Here is a 24476-nt window from a genome sequence, read left to right as displayed (position 1 = left end):
AGTGTGACTGGATAAGGTCTTCTCTCTCCTCTGTCCATCATCTACCTCAGCACAGTGTGACTGGATAAGGTCTTCTCTGTCCTTCATCCACATCAGTACAGTGTGACTGGATAAGGTCTTCTCTCTCCTCTGTCCTTCATCTACCTCAGTACAGTGACTGGATAAGGTCTTCTCTCTCCTCTGTCCTTCATCCACCTCAGTACAGTGTGACTGGATAAGGTCTTCTCTGTCCTTCATCCACATCAGTACAGTGTGACTGGATATGGTCTTCTCTCTCCTCTGTCCTTCATCCACTTCAGTACAGTGTGACTGGATAAGGGTCTTCTCTGTGCTTCATCTACCTCAGTACAGTGTGACTGGATAAGGTCTTCTCTCTCCTCTGTCCTTCATCCACCTCAGTACAGTGTGACTGGATAAGGTCTTCTCTGTCCTTCATCCACATCAGTACAGTGTGACTGGATATGGTCTTCTCTCTCCTCTGTCCTTCATCCACCTCAGCACAGTGTGACTGGATAAGGTCTTCTCTGTCCTTCATCCACATCAGTACAGTGTGACTGGATAAGGTCTTCTCTCTCCTCTGTCCTTCATCTACCTCAGTACAGTGACTGGATAAGGTCTTCTCTCTCCTCTGTCCTTCATCCACCTCAGTACAGTGTGACTGGATAAGGTCTTCTCTGTCCTTCATCCACATCAGTACAGTGTGACTGGATATGGTCTTCTCTCTCCTCTGTCCTTCATCCACCTCAGTACAGTGTGACTGGATAAGGGTCTTCTCTGTGCTTCATCTACCTCAGTACAGTGTGACTGGATAAGGTCTTCTCTCTCCTCTGTCCTTCATCCACCTCAGTACAGTGTGACTGGATAAGGTCTTCTCTGTCCTTCATCCACCTCAGTACAGTGTGACTGGATAAGGTCTTCTCTCTCCTCTGTCCTTCATCCACCTCAGTACAGTGTGACTGGATATGGTCTTCTCTCTCCTCTGTCCATCATCTACCTCAGTACAGTGACTGGATAAGGTCTTCTCTGTCCTTCATCCACCTCAGTACAGTGTGACTGGATAAGGTCTTCTCTCTCCTCTGTCCATCATCTACCTCAGTACAGTGTGACTGGATAAGGTCTTCTCTGTCCTTCATCCACATCAGTACAGTGTGACTGGATAATGTTTTCTCTCTCCTCTGTCCTTCATCTACCTCAGTACAGTGACTGGATAAGGTCTTCTCTCTCCTCTGTCCATCATCTACCTCAGTACAGTGTGACTGGATAAGGTCTTCTCTGTCCTTCATCCACATCAGTACAGTGTGACTGGATAAGGTCTTCTCTCTCCTTTGTCCTTCATCTACCTCAGTACAGTGACTGGATAAGGTCTTCTCTCTCCTCTGTCCTTCATCCACCTCAGTACAGTGTGACTGGATAAGGTCTTCTCTGTGCTTCATCTACCTCAGTACAGTGTGACTGGATAAGGTCTCCTCTCTCCTCTGTCCATCATCTACCTCAGTACAGTGTGACTGGATAAGGTCTTCTCTGTCCTTCATCCACCTCAGTACAGTGTGACTGGATAAGGTCTTCTCTCTCCTCTGTCCATCATCTACCTCAGCACAGTGTGACTGGATAAGGTCTTCGCTCTCCTCTGTCCATCATCTACCTCTGTACAGTGTGACTGGATAAGGTTTTCTCTGTCCTTCATCCACATCAGTACAGTGTGACTGGATAAGGTCTTCTCTCTCCTCTGTCCTTCATCTACCTCAGTACAGTGACTGGATAAGGTCTTCTCTCTCCTCTGTCCTTCATCCACCTCAGTACAGTGTGACTGGATAAGGTCTTCTCTGTCCTTCATCCACATCAGTACAGTGTGACTGGATATGGTCTTCTCTCTCCTCTGTCCTTCATCCACCTCAGTACAGTGTGACTGGATAAGGTCTTCTCTGTGCTTCATCTACCTCAGTACAGTGTGACTGGATAAGGTCTCCTCTCTCCTCTGTCCATCATCTACCTCAGTACAGTGTGACTGGATAAGGTCTTCTCTGTCCTTCATCCACCTCAGTACAGTGTGACTGGATAAGGTCTTCTCTCTCCTCTGTCCATCATCTACCTCAGCACAGTGTGACTGGATAAGGTCTTCTCTGTCCTTCATCCACATCAGTACAGTGTGACTGGATAAGGTCTTCTCTCTCCTCTGTCCTTCATCTACCTCAGTACAGTGACTGGATAAGGTCTTCTCTCTCCTCTGTCCTTCATCCACCTCAGTACAGTGTGACTGGATAAGGTCTTCTCTGTCCTTCATCCACATCAGTACAGTGTGACTGGATATGGTCTTCTCTCTCCTCTGTCCTTCATCCACCTCAGTACAGTGTGACTGGATAAGGGTCTTCTCTGTGCTTCATCTACCTCAGTACAGTGTGACTGGATAAGGTCTTCTCTCTCCTCTGTCCTTCATCCACCTCAGTACAGTGTGACTGGATAAGGTCTTCTCTGTCCTTCATCCACATCAGTACAGTGTGACTGGATATGGTCTTCTCTCTCCTCTGTCCTTCATCCACCTCAGCACAGTGTGACTGGATAAGGTCTTCTCTGTCCTTCATCCACCTCAGTACAGTGTGACTGGATAAGGTCTTCTCTCTCCTCTGTCCTTCATCCACCTCAGTACAGTGTGACTGGATATGGTCTTCTCTCTCCTCTGTCCATCATCTACCTCAGTACAGTGACTGGATAAGGTCTTCTCTGTCCTTCATCCACCTCAGTACAGTGTGACTGGATAAGGTCTTCTCTCTCCTCTGTCCATCATCTACCTCAGTACAGTGTGACTGGATAAGGTCTTCTCTGTCCTTCATCCACATCAGTACAGTGTGACTGGATAATGTTTTCTCTCTCCTCTGTCCTTCATCTACCTCAGTACAGTGACTGGATAAGGTCTTCTCTCTCCTCTGTCCATCATCTACCTCAGTACAGTGTGACTGGATAAGGTCTTCTCTGTCCTTCATCCACATCAGTACAGTGTGACTGGATAAGGTCTTCTCTCTCCTCTGTCCTTCATCTACCTCAGTACAGTGACTGGATAAGGTCTTCTCTCTCTCTGTCCTTCATCCACCTCAGTACAGTGTGACTGGATAAGGTCTTCTCTGTGCTTCATCTACCTCAGTACAGTGTGACTGGATAAGGTCTCCTCTCTCCTCTGTCCATCATCTACCTCAGTACAGTGTGACTGGATAAGGTCTTCTCTGTCCTTCATCCACCTCAGTACAGTGTGACTGGATAAGGTCTTCTCTCTCCTCTGTCCATCATCTACCTCAGCACAGTGTGACTGGATAAGGTCTTCTCTGTCCTTCATCCACATCAGTACAGTGTGACTGGATAAGGTCTTCTCTCTCCTCTGTCCTTCATCTACCTCAGTACAGTGACTGGATAAGGTCTTCTCTCTCCTCTGTCCTTCATCCACCTCAGTACAGTGTGACTGGATAAGGTCTTCTCTGTCCTTCATCCACATCAGTACAGTGTGACTGGATATGGTCTTCTCTTTCCTCTGTCCTTCATCCACCTCAGTACAGTGTGACTGGATAAGGTCTTCTCTGTGCTTCATCTACCTCAGTACAGTGTGACTGGATAAGGTCTTCTCTCTCCTCTGTCCTTCATCCACCTCAGTACAGTGTGACTGGATAAGGTCTTCTCTGTCCTTCATCCACCTCAGTACAGTGTGACTGGATAAGGTCTTCTCTGTCCTTCATCCACATCAGTACAGTGTGACTGGATATGGTCTTCTCTCTCCTCTGTCCTTCATCCACCTCAGCACAGTGTGACTGGATAAGGTCTTCTCTGTCCTTCATCCACCTCAGTACAGTGTGACTGGATAAGGTCTTCTCTCTCCTCTGTCCTTCATCCACCTCAGTACAGTGTGACTGGATATGGTCTTCTCTCTCCTCTGTCCATCATCTACCTCAGTACAGTGTGACTGGATAAGGTTTTCTCTCCTCTGTCCTTCATCTACCTCAGTACAGTGACTGGATAAGGTCTTCTCTCTCCTCTGTCCATCATCTACCTCAGTACAGTGTGACTGGATAAGGTCTTCTCTGTCCTTCATCCACATCAGTACAGTGTGACTGGATAAGGTCTTCTCTCTCCTCTGTCCTTCATCTACCTCAGTACAGTGACTGGATAAGGTCTTCTCTCTCCTCTGTCCTTCATCCACCTCAGTACAGTGTGACTGGATAAGGTCTTCTCTGTGCTTCATCTACCTCAGTACAGTGTGACTGGATAAGGTCTCCTCTCTCCTCTGTCCATCATCTACCTCAGTACAGTGTGACTGGATAAGGTCTTCTCTGTCCTTCATCCACCTCAGTACAGTGTGACTGGATAAGGTCTTCTCTCTCCTCTGTCCATCATCTACCTCAGCACAGTGTGACTGGATAAGGTCTTCTCTGTCCTTCATCCACATCAGTACAGTGTGACTGGATAAGGTCTTCTCTCTCCTCTGTCCTTCATCTACCTCAGTACAGTGCCTGGATAAGGTCTTCTCTCTCCTCTGTCCTTCATCCACCTCAGTACAGTGTGACTGGATAAGGTCTTCTCTGTCCTTCATCCACATCAGTACAGTGTGACTGGATATGGTCTTCTCTCTCCTCTGTCCTTCATCCACCTCAGTACAGTGTGACTGGATAAGGTCTTCTCTGTGCTTCATCTACCTCAGTACAGTGTGACTGGATAAGGTCTTCTCTCTCCTCTGTCCTTCATCCACCTCAGTACAGTGTGACTGGATAAGGTCTTCTCTGTCCTTCATCCACATCAGTACAGTGTGACTGGATATGGTCTTCTCTCTCCTCTGTCCTTCATCTACCTCAGTACAGTGTGACTGGATAAGGTCTTCTCTCTCCTCTGTCCTTCATCCACCTCAGTACAGTGTGACTGGATAAGGTCTTCTCTGTCCTTCATCCACCTCAGTACAGTGTGACTGGATAAGGCCTTCTCTGTCCTTCATCCACATCAGTACAGTGTGACTGGATATGGTCTTCTCTCTCCTCTGTCCTTCATCCACCTCAGCACAGTGTGACTGGATAAGGTCTTCTCTGTCCTTCATCCACCTCAGTACAGTGTGACTGGATAAGGTCTTCTCTCTCCTCTGTCCTTCATCCACCTCAGTACAGTGTGACTGGATATGGTCTTCTCTCTCCTCTGTCCATCATCTACCTCAGTACAGTGACTGGATAAGGTCTTCTCTGTCCTTCATCCACCTCAGTACAGTGTGACTGGATAAGGTCTTCTCTCTCCTCTGTCCTTCATCCACCTCAGTACAGTGTGACTGGATATGGTCTTCTCTCTCCTCTGTCCATCATCTACCTCAGTACAGTGACTGGATAAGGTCTTCTCTGTCCTTCATCCACCTCAGTACAGTGTGACTGGATAAGGTCTTCTCTCTCCTCTGTCCATCATCTACCTCAGTACAGTGTGACTGGATAAGGTCTTCTCTGTCCTTCATCCACATCAGTACAGTGTGACTGGATAATGTTTTCTCTCTCCTCTGTCCTTCATCTACCTCAGTACAGTGACTGGATAAGGTCTTCTCTCTCCTCTGTCCATCATCTACCTCAGTACAGTGTGACTGGATAAGGTCTTCTCTGTCCTTCATCCACATCAGTACAGTGTGACTGGATAAGGTCTTCTCTCTCCTCTGTCCTTCATCTACCTCAGTACAGTGACTGGATAAGGTCTTCTCTCTCCTCTGTCCTTCATCCACCTCAGTACAGTGTGACTGGATAAGGTCTTCTCTGTGCTTCATCTACCTCAGTACAGTGTGACTGGATAAGGTCTCCTCTCTCCTCTGTCCATCATCTACCTCAGTACAGTGTGACTGGATAAGGTCTTCTCTGTCCTTCATCCACCTCAGTACAGTGTGACTGGATAAGGTCTTCTCTCTCCTCTGTCCATCATCTACCTCAGCACAGTGTGACTGGATAAGGTCTTCTCTGTCCTTCATCCACATCAGTACAGTGTGACTGGATAAGGTCTTCTCTCTCCTCTGTCCTTCATCTACCTCAGTACAGTGACTGGATAAGGTCTTCTCTCTCCTCTGTCCTTCATCCACCTCAGTACAGTGTGACTGGATAAGGTCTTCTCTGTCCTTCATCCACATCAGTACAGTGTGACTGGATATGGTCTTCTCTCTCCTCTGTCCTTCATCCACCTCAGTACAGTGTGACTGGATAAGGTCTTCTCTGTGCTTCATCTACCTCAGTACAGTGTGACTGGATAAGGTCTTCTCTCTCCTCTGTCCTTCATCCACCTCAGTACAGTGTGACTGGATAAGGTCTTCTCTGTCCTTCATCCACCTCAGTACAGTGTGACTGGATAAGGTCTTCTCTGTCCTTCATCCACATCAGTACAGTGTGACTGGATATGGTCTTCTCTCTCCTCTGTCCTTCATCCACCTCAGCACAGTGTGACTGGATAAGGTCTTCTCTGTCCTTCATCCACCTCAGTACAGTGTGACTGGATAAGGTCTTCTCTCTCCTCTGTCCTTCATCCACCTCAGTACAGTGTGACTGGATATGGTCTTCTCTCTCCTCTGTCCATCATCTACCTCAGTACAGTGTGACTGGATAAGGTTTTCTCTCTCCTCTGTCCTTCATCTACCTCAGTACAGTGACTGGATAAGGTATTCTCTCTCCTCTGTCCATCATCTACCTCAGTACAGTGTGACTGGATAAGGTCTTCTCTGTCCTTCATCCACATCAGTACAGTGTGACTGGATAAGGTCTTCTCTCTCCTCTGTCCTTCATCTACCTCAGTACAGTGACTGGATAAGGTCTTCTCTCTCCTCTGTCCTTCATCCACCTCAGTACAGTGTGACTGGATAAGGTCTTCTCTGTGCTTCATCTACCTCAGTACAGTGTGACTGGATAAGGTCTCCTCTCTCCTCTGTCCATCATCTACCTCAGTACAGTGTGACTGGATAAGGTCTTCTCTGTCCTTCATCCACCTCAGTACAGTGTGACTGGATAAGGTCTTCTCTCTCCTCTGTCCATCATCTACCTCAGCACAGTGTGACTGGATAAGGTCTTCTCTGTCCTTCATCCACATCAGTACAGTGTGACTGGATAAGGTCTTCTCTCTCCTCTGTCCTTCATCTACCTCAGTACAGTGCCTGGATAAGGTCTTCTCTCTCCTCTGTCCTTCATCCACCTCAGTACAGTGTGACTGGATAAGGTCTTCTCTGTCCTTCATCCACATCAGTACAGTGTGACTGGATATGGTCTTCTCTCTCCTCTGTCCTTCATCCACCTCAGTACAGTGTGACTGGATAAGGTCTTCTCTGTGCTTCATCTACCTCAGTACAGTGTGACTGGATAAGGTCTTCTCTCTCCTCTGTCCTTCATCCACCTCAGTACAGTGTGACTGGATAAGGTCTTCTCTGTCCTTCATCCACATCAGTACAGTGTGACTGGATATGGTCTTCTCTCTCCTCTGTCCTTCATCTACCTCAGTACAGTGTGACTGGATAAGGTCTTCTCTCTCCTCTGTCCTTCATCCACCTCAGTACAGTGTGACTGGATAAGGTCTTCTCTCGTCCTTCATCCACCTCAGTACAGTGTGACTGGATAAGGCCTTCTCTGTCCTTCATCCACATCAGTACAGTGTGACTGGATATGGTCTTCTCTCTCCTCTGTCCTTCATCCACCTCAGCACAGTGTGACTGGATAAGGTCTTCTCTGTCCTTCATCCACCTCAGTACAGTGTGACTGGATAAGGTCTTCTCTCTCCTCTGTCCTTCATCCACCTCAGTACAGTGTGACTGGATATGGTCTTCTCTCTCCTCTGTCCATCATCTACCTCAGTACAGTGTGACTGGATAAGGTCTTCTCTGTCCTTCATCCACATCAGTACAGTGTGACTGGATAAGGTTTTCTCTCTCCTCTGTCCTTCATCTACCTCAGTACAGTGACTGGATAAGGTCTTCTCTCTCCTCTGTCCATCATCTACCTCAGTACAGTGTGACTGGATAAGGTCTTCTCTGTCCTTCATCCACATCAGTACAGTGTGACTGGATAAGGTCTTCTCTCTCCTCTGTCCTTCATCCACCTCAGTACAGTGTGACTGGATAAGGTCTTCTCTGTCCTTCATCCACATCAGTACAGTGTGACTGGATATGGTCTTCTCTCTCCTCTGTCCTTCATCTACCTCAGTACAGTGACTGGATAAGGTCTTCTCTCTCCTCTGTCCATCATCTACCTCAGTACAGTGTGACTGGATAAGGTCTTCTCTGTCCTTCATCCACATCAGTACAGTGTGACTGGATAAGGTCTTCTCTCTCCTCTGTCCTTCATCTACCTCAGTACAGTGACTGGATAAGGTCTTCTCTCTCCTCTGTCCTTCATCCACCTCAGTACAGTGTGACTGGATAAGGTCTTCTCTGTGCTTCATCTACCTCAGTACAGTGTGACTGGATAAGGTCTCCTCTCTCCTCTGTCCATCATCTACCTCAGTACAGTGTGACTGGATAAGGTCTTCTCTGTCCTTCATCCACCTCAGTACAGTGTGACTGGATAAGGTCTTCTCTCTCCTCTGTCCATCATCTACCTCAGCACAGTGTGACTGGATAAGGTCTTCTCTGTCCTTCATCCACATCAGTACAGTGTGACTGGATAAGGTCTTCTCTCTCCTCTGTCCTTCATCTACCTCAGTACAGTGACTGGATAAGGTCTTCTCTCTCCTCTGTCCTTCATCCACCTCAGTACAGTGTGACTGGATAAGGTCTTCTCTGTCCTTCATCCACATCAGTACAGTGTGACTGGATATGGTCTTCTCTTTCCTCTGTCCTTCATCCACCTCAGTACAGTGTGACTGGATAAGGTCTTCTCTGTGCTTCATCTACCTCAGTACAGTGTGACTGGATAAGGTCTTCTCTCTCCTCTGTCCTTCATCCACCTCAGTACAGTGTGACTGGATAAGGTCTTCTCTGTCCTTCATCCACCTCAGTACAGTGTGACTGGATAAGGTCTTCTCTGTCCTTCATCCACATCAGTACAGTGTGACTGGATATGGTCTTCTCTCTCCTCTGTCCTTCATCCACCTCAGCACAGTGTGACTGGATAAGGTCTTCTCTGTCCTTCATCCACCTCAGTACAGTGTGACTGGATAAGGTCTTCTCTCTCCTCTGTCCTTCATCCACCTCAGTACAGTGTGACTGGATATGGTCTTCTCTCTCCTCTGTCCATCATCTACCTCAGTACAGTGTGACTGGATAAGGTTTTCTCTCTCCTCTGTCCTTCATCCACCTCAGTACAGTGTGACTGGATAAGGTCTTCTCTCTCCTCTGTCCATCATCTACCTCAGTACAGTGTGACTGGATAAGGTCTTCTCTGTCCTTCATCCACATCAGTACAGTGTGACTGGATAAGGTCTTCTCTCTCCTCTGTCCTTCATCTACCTCAGTACAGTGACTGGATAAGGTCTTCTCTCTCCTCTGTCCTTCATCCACCTCAGTACAGTGTGACTGGATAAGGTCTTCTCTGTGCTTCATCTACCTCAGTACAGTGTGACTGGATAAGGTCTCCTCTCTCCTCTGTCCATCATCTACCTCAGTACAGTGTGACTGGATAAGGTCTTCTCTGTCCTTCATCCACCTCAGTACAGTGTGACTGGATAAGGTCTTCTCTCTCCTCTGTCCATCATCTACCTCAGCACAGTGTGACTGGATAAGGTCTTCTCTGTCCTTCATCCACATCAGTACAGTGTGACTGGATAAGGTCTTCTCTCTCCTCTGTCCTTCATCTACCTCAGTACAGTGCCTGGATAAGGTCTTCTCTCTCCTCTGTCCTTCATCCACCTCAGTACAGTGTGACTGGATAAGGTCTTCTCTGTCCTTCATCCACATCAGTACAGTGTGACTGGATATGGTCTTCTCTCTCCTCTGTCCTTCATCCACCTCAGTACAGTGTGACTGGATAAGGTCTTCTCTGTGCTTCATCTACCTCAGTACAGTGTGACTGGATAAGGTCTTCTCTCTCCTCTGTCCTTCATCCACCTCAGTACAGTGTGACTGGATAAGGTCTTCTCTGTCCTTCATCCACATCAGTACAGTGTGACTGGATATGGTCTTCTCTCTCCTCTGTCCTTCATCTACCTCAGTACAGTGTGACTGGATAAGGTCTTCTCTCTCCTCTGTCCTTCATCCACCTCAGTACAGTGTGACTGGATAAGGTCTTCTCTGTCCTTCATCCACCTCAGTACAGTGTGACTGGATAAGGTCTTCTCTGTCCTTCATCCACATCAGTACAGTGTGACTGGATATGGTCTTCTCTCTCCTCTGTCCTTCATCCACCTCAGCACAGTGTGACTGGATAAGGTCTTCTCTGTCCTTCATCCACCTCAGTACAGTGTGACTGGATAAGGTCTTCTCTCTCCTCTGTCCTTCATCCACCTCAGTACAGTGTGACTGGATATGGTCTTCTCTCTCCTCTGTCCGTCATCTACCTCAGTACAGTGACTGGATAAGGTCTTCTCTGTCCTTCATCCACATCAGTACAGTGTGACTGGATAAGGTTTTCTCTCTCCTCTGTCCTTCATCTACCTCAGTACAGTGACTGGATAAGGTATTCTCTCTCCTCTGTCCATCATCTACCTCAGTACAGTGTGACTGGATAAGGTCTTCTCTGTCCTTCATCCACATCAGTACAGTGTGACTGGATAAGGTCTTCTCTCTCCTCTGTCCTTCATCTACCTCAGTACAGTGACTGGATAAGGTCTTCTCTCTCCTCTGTCCTTCATCCACCTCAGTACAGTGTGACTGGATAAGGTCTTCTCTGTGCTTCATCTACCTCAGTACAGTGTGACTGGATAAGGTCTCCTCTCTCCTCTGTCCATCATCTACCTCAGTACAGTGTGACTGGATAAGGTCTTCTCTGTCCTTCATCCACCTCAGTACAGTGTGACTGGATAAGGTCTTCTCTCTCCTCTGTCCATCATCTACCTCAGCACAGTGTGACTGGATAAGGTCTTCTCTGTCCTTCATCCACATCAGTACAGTGTGACTGGATAAGGTCTTCTCTCTCCTCTGTCCTTCATCTACCTCAGTACAGTGACTGGATAAGGTCTTCTCTCTCCTCTGTCCTTCATCCACCTCAGTACAGTGTGACTGGATAAGGTCTTCTCTGTCCTTCATCCACATCAGTACAGTGTGACTGGATATGGTCTTCTCTCTCCTCTGTCCTTCATCCACCTCAGTACAGTGTGACTGGATAAGGTCTTCTCTGTGCTTCATCTACCTCAGTACAGTGTGACTGGATAAGGTCTTCTCTCTCCTCTGTCCTTCATCCACCTCAGTACAGTGTGACTGGATAAGGTCTTCTCTGTCCTTCATCCACCTCAGTACAGTGTGACTGGATAAGGTCTTCTCTGTCCTTCATCCACATCAGTACAGTGTGACTGGATATGGTCTTCTCTCTCCTCTGTCCTTCATCCACCTCAGCACAGTGTGACTGGATAAGGTCTTCTCTGTCCTTCATCCACCTCAGTACAGTGTGACTGGATAAGGTCTTCTCTCTCCTCTGTCCTTCATCCACCTCAGTACAGTGTGACTGGATATGGTCTTCTCTCTCCTCTGTCCATCATCTACCTCAGTACAGTGACTGGATAAGGTCTTCTCTGTCCTTCATCCACATCAGTACAGTGTGACTGGATAAGGTTTTCTCTCTCCTCTGTCCTTCATCTACCTCAGTACAGTGACTGGATAAGGTATTCTCTCTCCTCTGTCCATCATCTACCTCAGTACAGTGTGACTGGATAAGGTCTTCTCTGTCCTTCATCCACATCAGTACAGTGTGACTGGATAAGGTCTTCTCTCTCCTCTGGTTTCATCTACCTCAGTACAGTGACTGGATAAGGTCTTCTCTCTCCTCTGTCCTTCATCCACCTCAGTACAGTGTGACTGGATAAGGTCTTCTCTGTGCTTCATCTACCTCAGTACAGTGTGACTGGATAAGGTCTCCTCTCTCCTCTGTCCATCATCTACCTCAGTACAGTGTGACTGGATAAGGTCTTCTCTGTCCTTCATCCACCTCAGTACAGTGTGACTGGATAAGGTCTTCTCTCTCCTCTGTCCATCATCTACCTCAGCACAGTGTGACTGGATAAGGTCTTCTCTGTCCTTCATCCACATCAGTACAGTGTGACAGGATAAGGTCTTCTCTCTCCTCTGTCCTTCATCTACCTCAGTACAGTGACTGGATAAGGTCTTCTCTCTCCTCTGTACTTCATCCACCTCAGTACAGTGTGACTGGATAAGGTCTTCTCTGTCCTTCATCCACATCAGTACAGTGTGACTGGATATGGTCTTCTCTCTCCTCTGTCCTTCATCCACCTCAGTACAGTGTGACTGGATAAGGTCTTCTCTGTGCTTCATCTACCTCAGTACAGTGTGACTGGATAAGGTCTTCTCTCTCCTCTGTCCTTCATCCACCTCAGTACAGTGTGACTGGATAAGGTCTTCTCTGTCCTTCATCCACATCAGTACAGTGTGACTGGATATGGTCTTCTCTCTCCTCTGTCCTTCATCCACCTCAGTACAGTGTGACTGGATAATGTCTTCTCTCTCCTCTGTCCTTCATCCACCTCAGTACAGTGTGACTGGATAAGGTCTTCTCTGTCCTTCATCCACCTCAGTACAGTGTGACTGGATAAGGTCTTCTCTGTCCTTCATCCACATCAGTACAGTGTGACTGGATATGGTCTTCTCTCTCCTCTGTCCTTCATCCACCTCAGCACAGTGTGACTGGATAAGGTCTTCTCTGTCCTTCATCCACCTCAGTACAGTGTGACTGGATAAGGTCTTCTCTCTCCTCTGTCCTTCATCCACCTCAGTACAGTGTGACTGGATATGGTCTTCTCTCTCCTCTGTCCATCATCTACCTCAGTACAGTGACTGGATAAGGTCTTCTCTGTCCTTCATCCACATCAGTACAGTGTGACTGGATAAGGTTTTCTCTCTCCTCTGTCCTTCATCTACCTCAGTACAGTGACTGGATAAGGTATTCTCTCTCCTCTGTCCATCATCTACCTCAGTACAGTGTGACTGGATAAGGTCTTCTCTGTCCTTCATCCACATCAGTACAGTGTGACTGGATAAGGTCTTCTCTCTCCTCTGTCCTTCATCTACCTCAGTACAGTGACTGGATAAGGTCTTCTCTCTCCTCTGTCCTTCATCCACCTCAGTACAGTGTGACTGGATAAGGTCTTCTCTGTGCTTCATCTACCTCAGTACAGTGTGACTGGATAAGGTCTCCTCTCTCCTCTGTCCATCATCTACCTCAGTACAGTGTGACTGGATAAGGTCTTCTCTGTCCTTCATCCACCTCAGTACAGTGTGACTGGATAAGGTCTTCTCTCTCCTCTGTCCATCATCTACCTCAGCACAGTGTGACTGGATAAGGTCTTCTCTGTCCTTCATCCACATCAGTACAGTGTGACTGGATAAGGTCTTCTCTCTCCTCTGTCCTTCATCTACCTCAGTACAGTGACTGGATAAGGTCTTCTCTCTCCTCTGTCCTTCATCCACCTCAGTACAGTGTGACTGGATAAGGTCTTCTCTGTCCTTCATCCACATCAGTACAGTGTGACTGGATATGGTCTTCTCTCTCCTCTGTCCTTCATCCACCTCAGTACAGTGTGACTGGATAAGGTCTTCTCTGTGCTTCATCTACCTCAGTACAGTGTGACTGGATAAGGTCTTCTCTCTCCTCTGTCCTTCATCCACCTCAGTACAGTGTGACTGGATAAGGTCTTCTCTGTCCTTCATCCACATCAGTACAGTGTGACTGGATATGGTCTTCTCTCTCCTCTGTCCTTCATCCACCTCAGTACAGTGTGACTGGATAAGGTCTTCTCTGTCCTTCATCCACATCAGTACAGTGTGACTGGATATGGTCTTCTCTCTCCTCTGTCCTTCATCCACCTCAGTACAGTGTGACTGGATATGGTCTTCTCTCTCCTCTGTGCTTCATCTACCTCAGTACAGTGTGACTGGATAAGGTCTTCTCTGTGTTTCATCTACCTCAGTACAGTGTGACTGGATAAGGTCTTCTCTGTCCTTCATCCACCTCAGTACAGCGTGACTGGATAAGGTCTTCTCTCTCCTCTGTCCATCATCTACCTCAGTACAGTGTGACTGGATAAGGTCTTCTCTGTGCTTCATCTACCTCAGTACAGTGTGACTGGATAAGGTTTTCTCTGTGCTTCATCTACCTCAGTACAGTGTGACTGGATAAGGTCTTCTCTGTGCTTCATCTACCTCAGTACAGTGTGACTGGATACGGTCTTCTCTGTGCTTTAAACACCTCACATTGTAACGACTGTCTTTTTTCCACCTCAGTCCAGTTAAACCTACTCTACCTGTACCTGTACCTCTACCTGTACCTCTACCTCTACCTGTACCTGTATCGTATCTCTACCTCTACCTGTACCTCTACCTGTACCTGTACCTCTACCTGTACCTGTGCCTCTACCTGTACCTGTACCTGTATCTCTACCTGTACCTCTACCTGTACCTCTACCTGTACCTGTATCGTATCTCTACCTGTACCTGTACCTCTACCTGTACCTCTACCTGTACCTCTACCTCTACCTCTACCTGTACCTCTACCTCTACCTGTACCTCTACCTGTACCTGTACCTCTACCTGTACCTGTATCGTATCTCTACCTCTATCTCTACCTCTACCTGTACCTCTACCTCTACCTGTACCTCTACCTGTACCTCTACCTGTACCTCTACCTGTACCTGTATCGTATCTCTACCTGTACCTCTACCTCTACCTGTACCTCTACCTGTACCTGTACCTCTACCTGTACCTGTACCTCTACCTGTACCTGTATCGTATCTCTACCTGTACTTCTATCTCTACCTGTACCTCTACCTGTACCTGTATCGTATCTCTACCTGTACCTCTACCTGTACCTCTACCTGTACCTGTACCTCTACCTGTACCTGTACCTCTACCTCTACCTCTACCTGTACCTCTACCTGTACCTCTACCTGTACCTCTACCTGTACCTCTACCTGTACCTGTATCGTATCTCTACCTCTATCTCTACCTCTACCTGTACCTCTACCTCTACCTGTACCTCTACCTGTACCTGTACCTCTACCTGTACCTGTACCTCTACCTCTACCTGTACCTCTACCTGTACCTCTACCTGTACCTCTACCTGTACCTGTATCGTATCTCTACCTCTATCTCTACCTGTACCTCTACCTCTACCTGTACCTCTACCTGTACCTCTACCTGTACCTGTACCTCTACCTCTACCTCTACCTCTACCTGTACCTCTACCAGTACCTCTACCTGTACCTGTACCGTACCTGTACCTGTACCATACCTGTACCGTACCTGAACCTGTACCTCTACCTCTACCTGTACCTCTACCTCTATCTCTACCTGTACCTCTACCTGTACCTGTACCTATACCGTACCTGTACCTGTACCATACCTGTACTTGTACCGTACCTGAACCTGTACCTCTACCTGTACCTGTACCTCTACCTGTACCGGTACCTCTACTTGTACCTGTACCTGTACTGTACCTCTACCTCTACCAGTACTGTACCTCTACCTCTACCTCTACCTGTACTGTACTGTACTGTACCTCTACCTGTACCTGTACTGTACCTCTACTTCTACCTCTACCTGTACCGTACCTCTACCTGTACCTGTACCTCTACTTCTACCTGTACCTGTACCTGTACCTCTACCTCTACCTGTACCTGTCTGTGCATTTAGTCATCTCTCTCTCTGTCCTCCCTCTCCATCTCTCTCTTAATGATATCTTTCTCCTTCCTTCTCTCAGTTTTCTCCTCACTCTTTTTGTCTTCTCACTCCATTCTCCATGTCTTCCTCTTATCTCCCTGTGATCTGTGAGTGTAAACTAGTCCCAACACCTTCTCACTGCCAACACACAACAACAGCACAGTGACTCATTAGAGCACATCTCACACTCACTCATGTATAGATAGTTAGCTACTCCCTCTTCTTCTCTCCTTCTCCTCCTCTCCCTGTCCTCCGCTCCCTCTCCTCTTCTCGCTGTCCTCTGCTCCCTCTCCCTGTCCTTCTCTCCCTCTCCTCCTCTCCCTGTCCTCCGCTCCCTCTCCTTTTCTCGCCGTCCTCTGCTCCCTCTCCCTGTCCTTCTCTCCCTCTCCTCCTCTCCCTGTCTTCCACTCCCTCTCCTCCTCTCGCTGTCCTCTGCTCCCTCTCCCTGTCCTTCTCTCCCTCTCCTCCTCTCCCTGTCCTCCGCTCCCTCTCCTCTTCTCGCTGTCCTCTGCTCCCTCTCCCTGTCCTTCTCTCCCTCGCCTCCTCTCCCTGTCCTCCTCTCCCTCTGCTCCTCTCCCTCTCCTCCTCTACCTGTCCTCCTCTCCCTGTCCTCCTCTCCCTCTCCTCCTCTCCCTCTTCTCCTCTCCCTGTCCTTCTCTCCCTCTCCTCTTTTCTCTGTCCTTCTCTCCCTCACCTCCTCTACCTGTCCTCCTCTCCCTGTCCTCTCCCTCTCCTCCTCGCCTTCTCCTCCTCTCCCTGTCCTTCTCTCCCTCTCCTCCTCTCCCTGTCCTTCTCTCCCTCTCCTCTCCCTCTCCGCCTCTCCCTCTGCTCCTCTCCCTGTCCTTCTCTCCCTCTCCTCCTTTCCCTGTCCTTCTCTCCCTCTCCTCTTCTCCCTCTCTTCTCTCTCTCCTCTTCTCCCTCTCTTCTCCCTCTCCTCTCCCTCTCCTCTGCTCCCTCTCCTCTGCTCCCTCTGCTCCGCTCCCTCTCCTCCGCTCCCTCTCCTCCTCTCCCTCTCCTCTTCTCCCTCTCCTCTTCTCCCTCTCCTCTCCCTCTCCTCCTCTCCCAGTCCTTCTCTCCCTGTCCTTCTCTCCCTCTCCTCCTCTCCCTGTCTTTCTCTCCCTGTCCTCCTCTCCCTCTTCTCTTCTCCCTCTCTTCTCCTTCTCCTCTTCTCCCTCTCTTCTCCTTCTCCTCTTCTCCCTCTCTTCTCCCTCTCCTCTCCCTCTCCTCCGCTCCCTCTCCTCTGCTCCCTCTCCTGTCTCTCTCCTCTCCCTCTCTTCCGCTCCCTCTTTCTCTACCCTCTTTTGTTTTTTATTCCACCACTCTCTCTGTTCCACATCGCCACCTGGGGCAAGATTTTACATTTTCATGTTATTTATTAATAATTCTGTCTGGGTTTTGCTAGAGGACAGCGAGGGAGACAGATAAAGGGAGGCTGGATGGTGTATTGTATAACAGCCATCCCTGGCGGGCTGTGGTGAATATTCATAGCAGGTTTAAATATGTGCAGCCCCCCACAGCTCAGCCCTGGAGGGTTGTACTCCGCCCCCCTATTGGGTTCGACGTAGGGCTGCGGGCCCATCCCTTCAGCTAGCTTAGCAAGGAAGGGAGGGGGGCTAGGAAGAGGAGGGGTCGACTGGGCTGCAGGCACACCAATTAGAAATGAATACATTATGCTCACTATGCTTAAGCTTGTGTATTTCTAGATGTTGTTTAATAAAGTTTTCTGGTTGTGTGTAGGCAGGTGGCTGGGGCTGTGGTGTGCAGGCTATCCAGTGGTCTGCACTGCCTGTGAACCTTGTTTCTCTCCAGCTGTTGCTCACAAAGAGAGGGTCTGGTAGTCGTCTTAGACAAGCTTTGATAACAATAATGTGTAAATCAGCAGGCATTGATGAATTCAAACAGAATTCATTTAGAACAACGTCCAGTAAACAGGGCTGCAGAGCAGACTGTCTGTTAGGCTACAGTCAAAACATAAACTCCTCCTGAGGAACGCTGCTATTTGCTGTAAATTTCCCCGTAAGTGCCATATCACTGTAAACAAATAAATAGAGTTGTTAATTAATTCCTTAAAACACACTTAAGCGTGTTTTCAGTGTAATAAGGCAATTACTGCAGCCATCAGGAAAAAGTAACTAGTGTTAATCTATGCAGGGCCTTTATTCTACCTTGTCATATTTTCTTTCATTCATTTGGCTGGGGTCCAAGTCCTCACCGTGGCCCACGCACCCTAAGTCTCCACGCTCCACTGCCTCTGCCTCCTCTCCACAACAAAACCCTGCCGCTCCACTGCCTCTGCCTCCTCTCCACAACAATACCCTGCCGAGGCGAGGAAAGACACAACTTGCGGATCACCGCTAAAGAGAAAGGGAGATTAGGCTATACCACGCTTGACTGAAAACATGTTTTTTTTACACCAGAAAGGGGGAGATATGACTGTGAAATCCCTGTGTGTTAGTGTTCCATGCGAGGGGGTTTACAGCGGTGTTTAGGCATGAAATAAACAAGAACTAGGCCAGCAGCAAAGTCATATATAACGGGTAATCACAGGTAATTATGAAGGAGTCGGAATCTCCTTATGCTCCAACCGAATAAAGAGCTGTTGTTGTGCCAGTCCCAGCTCCTGACAGATGTTGAACTTCCTCCTCTGTAACTACATGGATGTGAAAAACATCCCTCTCGTTGCTACCAGCTTTCACAGCTCCCTTGTTAACTGTATTTTCCTTCTCTCCTCAGCCTCCCTCTGTCTCTCTCACTCTCTCTCCTCAGCCTCCCTCTCTCTCTCCCTCTCTCTCCTCAGCCTCCCTCTCTCACTCTCTGTCACGTCCTGACCAGTAAAAGGGGTTATCTGTCATTGTAGTTTGGTCAGGGCGTGGCAGGGGGTGTTTGTTTTGTGTGTTTCGGTGTTTAGGTTCTTTGTTATGTCTTTTTATGTTTATTACTAGTTTTCTATTTCTATGTTGGGTTTTTGGCAATGACCTCCAATTAGAGGCAGCTGGTTGTCGTTGTCTCTAATTGAAGGCCATATTTAGTTGTGTTTGTTTCACTTGTGTTTTGTGGGTGGATGTTTTCCTGTATAGCCTGTGTTGCCTTACGGAACTGTTTCGTCGTTTTGTTTAAGTGTTCACGTTACTTCAAATAAAGAAGATGAGCACTTTACCCGCTGCGCCTTGGTCCAATCCTTCCCGTGACACTCTCTCTCCTCAGCCTCCCTCCCTCTCTCTCTCCTCAGCCTCCCTCTCTCTCTCTCTCCCTCCCTCTTTCTCTCCTCAGCCTCCGCCTCTGTCTCTCTCTTTCTCTCCTAAGCCTCCCTCCCTCTCTCTTTCTCTCATCAACCTCTCTCTCCTCAGCCTCCCTCTCTCTCTCTCGCCTCCCTCCCTTCCTCTCTCTCGCTTGCTCTCTCTCTCCATATTGTGTCTTGCTCCTGTGGTTTCTCATTGATTGATGTCTAATCTGCATTGTTTATGCAGTATGTGTCAGGTTATTTATGCATGTCTATGTCAGATGTCTGCATCACAGATGTCTGCATTCAGTCAGCCTCACAGTGTACTAGGTGGAGGCTTATTCAACCTTTTCAAGGTCGCTGATTCCTGGAATTAACCCACGCACACATTCTCAAAGTATCTAAGTATTCAATGGCTCTGATATGTCACACATACCTGATACCCAGGCAAACACATACTAAAACATACATTCACATTCTATTTAATAGGAGTTAACCCTTCCCTCCTCTCTCTCCGTCTCTGTATTCTTCGACCTCCCAGGTGTTTTGGGGAGGACACGTGTATCTTCATCCCGGACATCGATGCAGTGGTGATGGTGCTGCAGCCCAGTGAACCCAGGATCACCATAGCTGGGGTGGACAGACTGACCAGGCCAGCAGCTGACCTCAGAGGACCAGCAGGACTCACTCTGTTCCAGGACCTTCACATCATCAGTACTGTCACCAAGGGAGACACAGCCTCACACCATACAGGTACAGGGTACAGGCATAGAGGTGTGTGTGTGTGTGTGTGTGTGTGCGTGCGTAAAGAGAGAAATTGATAGATACTGGGTGCAGACCAAAAAGAAAGAGAGAGAGCGAGACAGAGAGAGAGAAAGACAGAATAGCAGAGGGGAATGGCTTGTAATTATAATGCTGGTCCAAAGGACACACACTGCTCACCACCACAAAACTATTTGATTAGGTTGAAGTCTTTAGACTCTGGAGAGCACAACATCTCCTCTCATATTGGAACTTCATCAACTCCTCTCTATCCCATACACGCACGCACACACACACCATTAACCACACGCTCCTAGTCACACAACACTTGGCTAATATATAGCCTCCAGCTGTGGTCTCCATTTCAGCTGTAGAACGAGAGGAGGAAAGAGAGAGGCTGAGCCCTGAAAGCGCTGCAGAGTTTATTCCACCTCCCTGACAATGGAGCGAGTGAAACCTCTCGCTCTGGTTATCCCTGTCTAATTGGCAGCTATAGCGTTGAGGCAGAGCACTGCTGTTCTGTGTTGTTCCCAGACTCCGCACTGAGAGGACTAGAGCTGGGATTTAAATGTCATTTACATTTTCCGTTCAGCCAGGCAGGAACCCATGCAATCATTTGTCTGGTAGGCAGAGGTCTTAGTCAGCAGGGGGGCTGGACTGTAGGAGCTAGGGATAGTGGGAGGGAGGGAGGGAGGGAGGGAGGGAGGGAGGGAGGGAGGGAGGGAGGGAGGGAGGGAGGGAGGGAGGGAGGGAGGGAGGGAGGGAGGGAGGGAGGGAGGGAGGGAGGGCAGGTCTGATGTCAGTAGAACAGGCCGGCTCTGTTCTGCCTCCCCCACCATTCACAGTTCCTTTAGTCAGAGTTGTGACTTGCACAGCAGGATTAGACTGTACTTAGTGTGGAGAGTGCAGCAGTAGGATGGTTGGAGATCTATACACACACACACACACACACACACACTTGAATTCATACAATATGAAATACAGATTCCATTCTCTCCATCATGACATCTATTCTCTCTCTCTCTCTCTCTCTCTCTCTCTCTCTCTTTCTTTCAGGTTTCATTATGTTTGCCCTCCATGTCTTATTCTCCTCTTCTCTGTATTTGTTAGTCTCTCATGCTCTACTCTTTCCTTACACCAGCACATTCTCTCCCCTCCACTGTATCTCCACTCCTTTCTAAACTTTCCCTCCCTCTCCATGGTGCAGTATTCCATCTCTCTCCTCGGCTCCAGATGTTTCTCCTCCATTCCCCCAGTTAGCACAGCTCTGAGATCAGTCAAGCCTCAGCCAGGGATAGAGGAGAACCAGGGTCTCCCGGGACCCCTGCTGTTCCAAGGACAGCCCCTGCTTTGAGGAGTGCCTGGAAAAAAAGCCCAAAACAGCTTGTCTAGTAACCCCCCATAATGGTCATAAATCCTACAGATTCAGCAGTGGACAATTTAAAGTGAAATTACAACCTTTAGAAGCCTTGTTAAAACCTCTGATACACTACCAGTTGCATTTCCTGCTGTGCAACAGAGTGATCAAATTAACATAACAGGTCTGTATGTGTGAGTGCATGCATTCAACTGTGTGTGTGTGTGTGTGTGTGTGTGTGTGTGTGTGTGTGTGTGTGTGTGTGTGTGTGTGTGTGTGTGTGTGTGTGTGTGTGTGTGTGTATTCATGCATTCTCACGTGTGTGTGTGTGTGTGTGTGTGTGTGTGTGTGTGTGTGTGTGTGTGTGTGTGTGTGTGTGTGTGTATATGTGTGTGTTTCAGCGGGCAGGCTGGGGGTCCAGGAGGAGATCATCCATAACCTGGACTACTGTGACATCCTGGTGCTGGGGGAGGAGCTGAGGCCAGAGCAGGAGGGTCTCCAGCTGCAGCGTAGCACCCTGCTGGGGAAACACCTGGACGCCACCAACTCCACCTCCGGCATGTCTATATACGGTTAGTTACCATGGAAACATCTAACCTCCTGACCTCTAACCAATATCTAACCTCTGACCCTTACCCCAACTCCACCTCTGGCATGTCTCCATCTATGTTACCATGCAAACACCTAACCATAACCCCTATCTTCCTCCATACCCATAACCCCTATCTTCCTCTATAACCATAACCCCTATCTTCCTCCATACACATAACCCCTTATCTTCCTCTATAACCCCTATCTTCCTCCATACCCATAACCCTTATCTTCCTCTATAACCCCCATCTTCCTCCATACCCATAACACTTATCTTCCTCTGTAACCCCTATCTTCCTCCATACCCATAACCCTTATCTTCCTCTATAACCCCTATCTTCCTCCATACCCATAACCCTTATCTTCCTCTATAACCATAACCCCTATCTTCCTCTATAACCATAACCCCTATCTTCCTCCACACCCATAACCCTTATCTTCCTCTATAACCCCTATCTTCATCCATACCCATAACCCTTATCTTCCTCCACACCCATAACCCTTATCTTCCTCTATAACCATAACCCCTATCTTCCTCCATACCCATAACCCTTATCTTCCTCTATAACCATAACCCCTATCTTCCTCCACACCCATAACCCTTATCTTCCTCTATAACCCCTATCTTCCTCCATACCCATAACCCTTATCTTCCTCTATAATCATAACCCCATCTTCCTCCATACCCATAACCATAATCTTCCTCTATAACCCCTATCTTCCTCCATACCCATAACCCTTATTTTCCTCTATAACCCTATCTTCCTCCATACCCATAACCCTTATCTTCCTCTATAACCCCTATCTTCCTCCATACCCATAACTCCTATCTTCCTCTAACCATAACCCATATCTTCCTCTATCCCCATAACTCCTATCTTCCTCTATAACCCATATCTTCCTCTATACCCATAACCCCTGTATCTATGAAACTGGTAGTGACCATAGAAACATGTCCACCATCTCTCTTAGGTGTGGACTCCATGTCCAACTATGAGCAGGTGATCAGACAGGTGCATTACCACAACTGGCACCCCGCCCAGACCCCAGACAGGAAGTTCCGTCTCACCTGCTCCGAGCTCAATGGACGCTACACAAGCAATGAGTTCACCCTGGAGGTCAGTGGACTAGAGAGCGGAACAATAAAGATACAGGGATTCCAATGTTCCTGTGCTTTTAGAGATTATATTTGTTTAAACAATTCCTAACTTGAGACCCCTTTCCTTCTATTTTCTTGCTCTAGCCAGAAAACCTCTGACAGTTCTGTGTCTAATAGTCCTTATTTGTAGTTTAATCTTATATTTTCTGAGACATTTATCTTATTAAACCTGTAACCTTGCCCTCTATTCTTGCCCCTCCCAGATCAGTGTACTCCACAAATCAGAGGCTGGGGAGCATGTCAATCACATGGTAGCCCCGCCCCAGTACATGCAAGTGGTTCATCATCCAGCCATGGTCCACAGTCTATACCCCACACACGGTTCAGGTAAGACTGTAGAATCATCAGTTTACACCCCACACATAGCTCACTATAGAATCATCAGTCTATACCCCACACACGGTTCAGGTAAGACTGTAGAATCAGTCTATACCCCACACACAGCTCACTATAGAATCATCAGTCTATACCCCACACACAACTCACTATAGAATCATCAGTCTATACCCCACACACAGCTCACTATATAATCATCAGTCTATACCCCACACACAGCTCACTATATAATCATCTGTCTATGCCCCACACACAGCTCACTATAGAATCAGTCTATACCCCACACACAGCTCACTGTAGAATCATCAGTCTATACCCCACACACAGCTCACTATAGAATCATCGGTCTATACCCCACACACAGCTCACTATAGAATCATCAGTCTATACCCCACACACAACTCACTATAGAATCATCAGTCTATACCCCACACACAGCTCACTATAGAATCATCAGTTTATACCCCACACACAACTCACTATAGAATCAGTCTATACCCCACACACAGCTCACTATAGAATCATCAGTCTATACCCCACACACAACTCACTATAGAATCATCAGTCTATACCCCACACACAGCTCACTATAGAATCATCAGTCTATACCCAACACACAGCTCACTATAGAATCATCAGTCTATACCCCACAAACAGCTCATTATAGAATCATCAGTCTATACCCCACACACAGCTCACTATAGAATCATCAGTTTATACCCCACACACAGCTCACTATAGAATCATCAGTCTATACCCCACACACAGCTCACTATAGAATCATCAGTCTATACCCCACACACAGCTCACTATAGAATCATCGGTCTATACCTCACACACGGTTCAGGTAAGACTATAGAATCATCAGTCTATACCCCACACACAGCTCACTATAGAATCATCAGTATATGCCCCACACACAGCTCACTATAGAATCATCAGTCTATACCCCACACACAGCTCACTATAGAATCATCAGTCTATACCCCACACACAGCTCACTATAGAATCATCAGTCTATACCCCACACACAGCTCACTATAGAATCATCAGTCTATACCCCACACACAGCTCACTATAGAATCATCAGTCTATACCCCACAAACAGCTCATTATAGAATCATCAGTCTATACCCCACACACAGCTCACTATAGAATCATCAGTCTATACCCCACACACAGCTCACTATAGAATCATCAGTCTATACCCCACACACAGCTCACTATAGAATCATCAGTCTATACCCCACACACAGCTCACTATACA

General features: G+C 47.7%; 1 protein-coding gene across 1 annotated transcript in view; it reads left to right on the top strand.

The window, feature by feature from the left end:
- The window catches only part of LOC106591008 (calsyntenin-2), a 535394-nt gene that overhangs the window by 476383 nt on the left and 34535 nt on the right, over positions 1-24476 (top strand). Inside the window, exons 12-15 of the mRNA XM_045703938.1 lie at positions 19546-19757; positions 21525-21695; positions 22687-22832; positions 23077-23200. Coding sequence (XP_045559894.1) covers positions 19546-19757; positions 21525-21695; positions 22687-22832; positions 23077-23200 — 653 coding nt within the window. The remainder of the gene's footprint in view (positions 1-19545; positions 19758-21524; positions 21696-22686; positions 22833-23076; positions 23201-24476) is intronic.

The sequence above is a fragment of the Salmo salar genome, chromosome ssa20 (genome assembly GCF_905237065.1).
Source record: "Salmo salar chromosome ssa20, Ssal_v3.1, whole genome shotgun sequence".
Taxonomy (NCBI): Eukaryota; Metazoa; Chordata; class Actinopteri; order Salmoniformes; family Salmonidae; genus Salmo; species Salmo salar.
Note: the sequence above shows the minus strand (reverse complement) of the source record. Positions and strands in the feature narration are given on the sequence as shown.